At 39.0% G+C, this 958-nt stretch overlaps 1 protein-coding gene across 1 annotated transcript; it reads right to left on the bottom strand.

The window, feature by feature from the left end:
• Window positions 1-446: 446 nt before the first annotated feature.
• Window positions 447-684, bottom strand: LOC104625026 (ras-related protein Rap-2a; the record flags this gene model as incomplete). The annotated part of the gene is made up of 1 exon (XM_010292545.1): window positions 447-684. A coding segment is annotated over one exon (238 nt), but the record flags the coding sequence as incomplete, so codon positions are not given.
• Window positions 685-958: the final 274 nt, after the last annotated feature.

Raw genomic sequence — 958 nt, 5'->3', positions numbered from 1 at the left:
TAGCACACATCCTGAAGCACGGTAATTAGACACTGAAAAACTTGGCTCTCCTTTTGCACTGATACTAGTTGTGAATGGTCTTCAGAGATATTCTCTCCACTGCTTTTGTTTCCCATTTCCAAAAGTTTTCCAACTTCTTTGGAAATAGTTGCTGTTGTTGCTGTGCGACATGACGACACACGTACGCTCTACTGGAACGACCCTGTAGATCAACCGGCTATGCCATAAAATCGCAGGTGCTCAAAGGGAAAAACGGGTGAGATGTGGTCATTTAACCCAATTATATTCAGAGTCAGTGATTGACTTTCAATGCTCAGCTCTGAGTTAATGTTGCTACTTCACTACAGATGTATTTCAAGTGACCCACAAACCAGGAAGTGAAGTAGACAGTTTTACCACCTTACAAAATTTCTGCAAATTAAGTCCAGGTTAGATCATTTTTAATGCTATTGTATATTACACGCAGAACAGCATGGATCATCTTTGTCTGGCTGCGCTGCATAGTTCATTTGTCTAACAATTTCCGCAAAGAGCTCATCCACCATTGTTTTACTTTTAGCAGAGGTCTCCATAAAGGGGCAGCCCCATTCTTCAGCTAAGGCTCTGCCTTCACTCGATGATACTTCTCTCTCACTTTCCAGGTCCACTTTATTACCAACCAGAATTACTGGCACCTTCTCATACCTACAGTTCAAAAAAACAAACAACAAAACAAAACAGCAATAATTATATTAAAAAAAAAACAAAACCCCAAACCATTCAAAATGTAAATATCTATTTGCAAACAGTACAGACCCAACAAGAAAGAGACATTTGCATGATCTAAAAAGTTTATATTGAAAAAATGCTTTGCATATTTCATGTTCTAGAGAGTTGTTGCACATCACTGTCTCTCCAGAGCTTTCTTAAGAGTCCTAGGGAATGCTTCTTCCACTGAATTTTCTTTCCCACTAGGAAA

Source organism: Phaethon lepturus, unplaced genomic scaffold (assembly GCF_000687285.1).
Source record: "Phaethon lepturus isolate BGI_N335 unplaced genomic scaffold, ASM68728v1 scaffold4858, whole genome shotgun sequence".
Classification (NCBI taxonomy): Eukaryota; Metazoa; Chordata; class Aves; order Phaethontiformes; family Phaethontidae; genus Phaethon; species Phaethon lepturus.
This window is presented reverse-complemented; position numbering and strand designations above follow the sequence as displayed.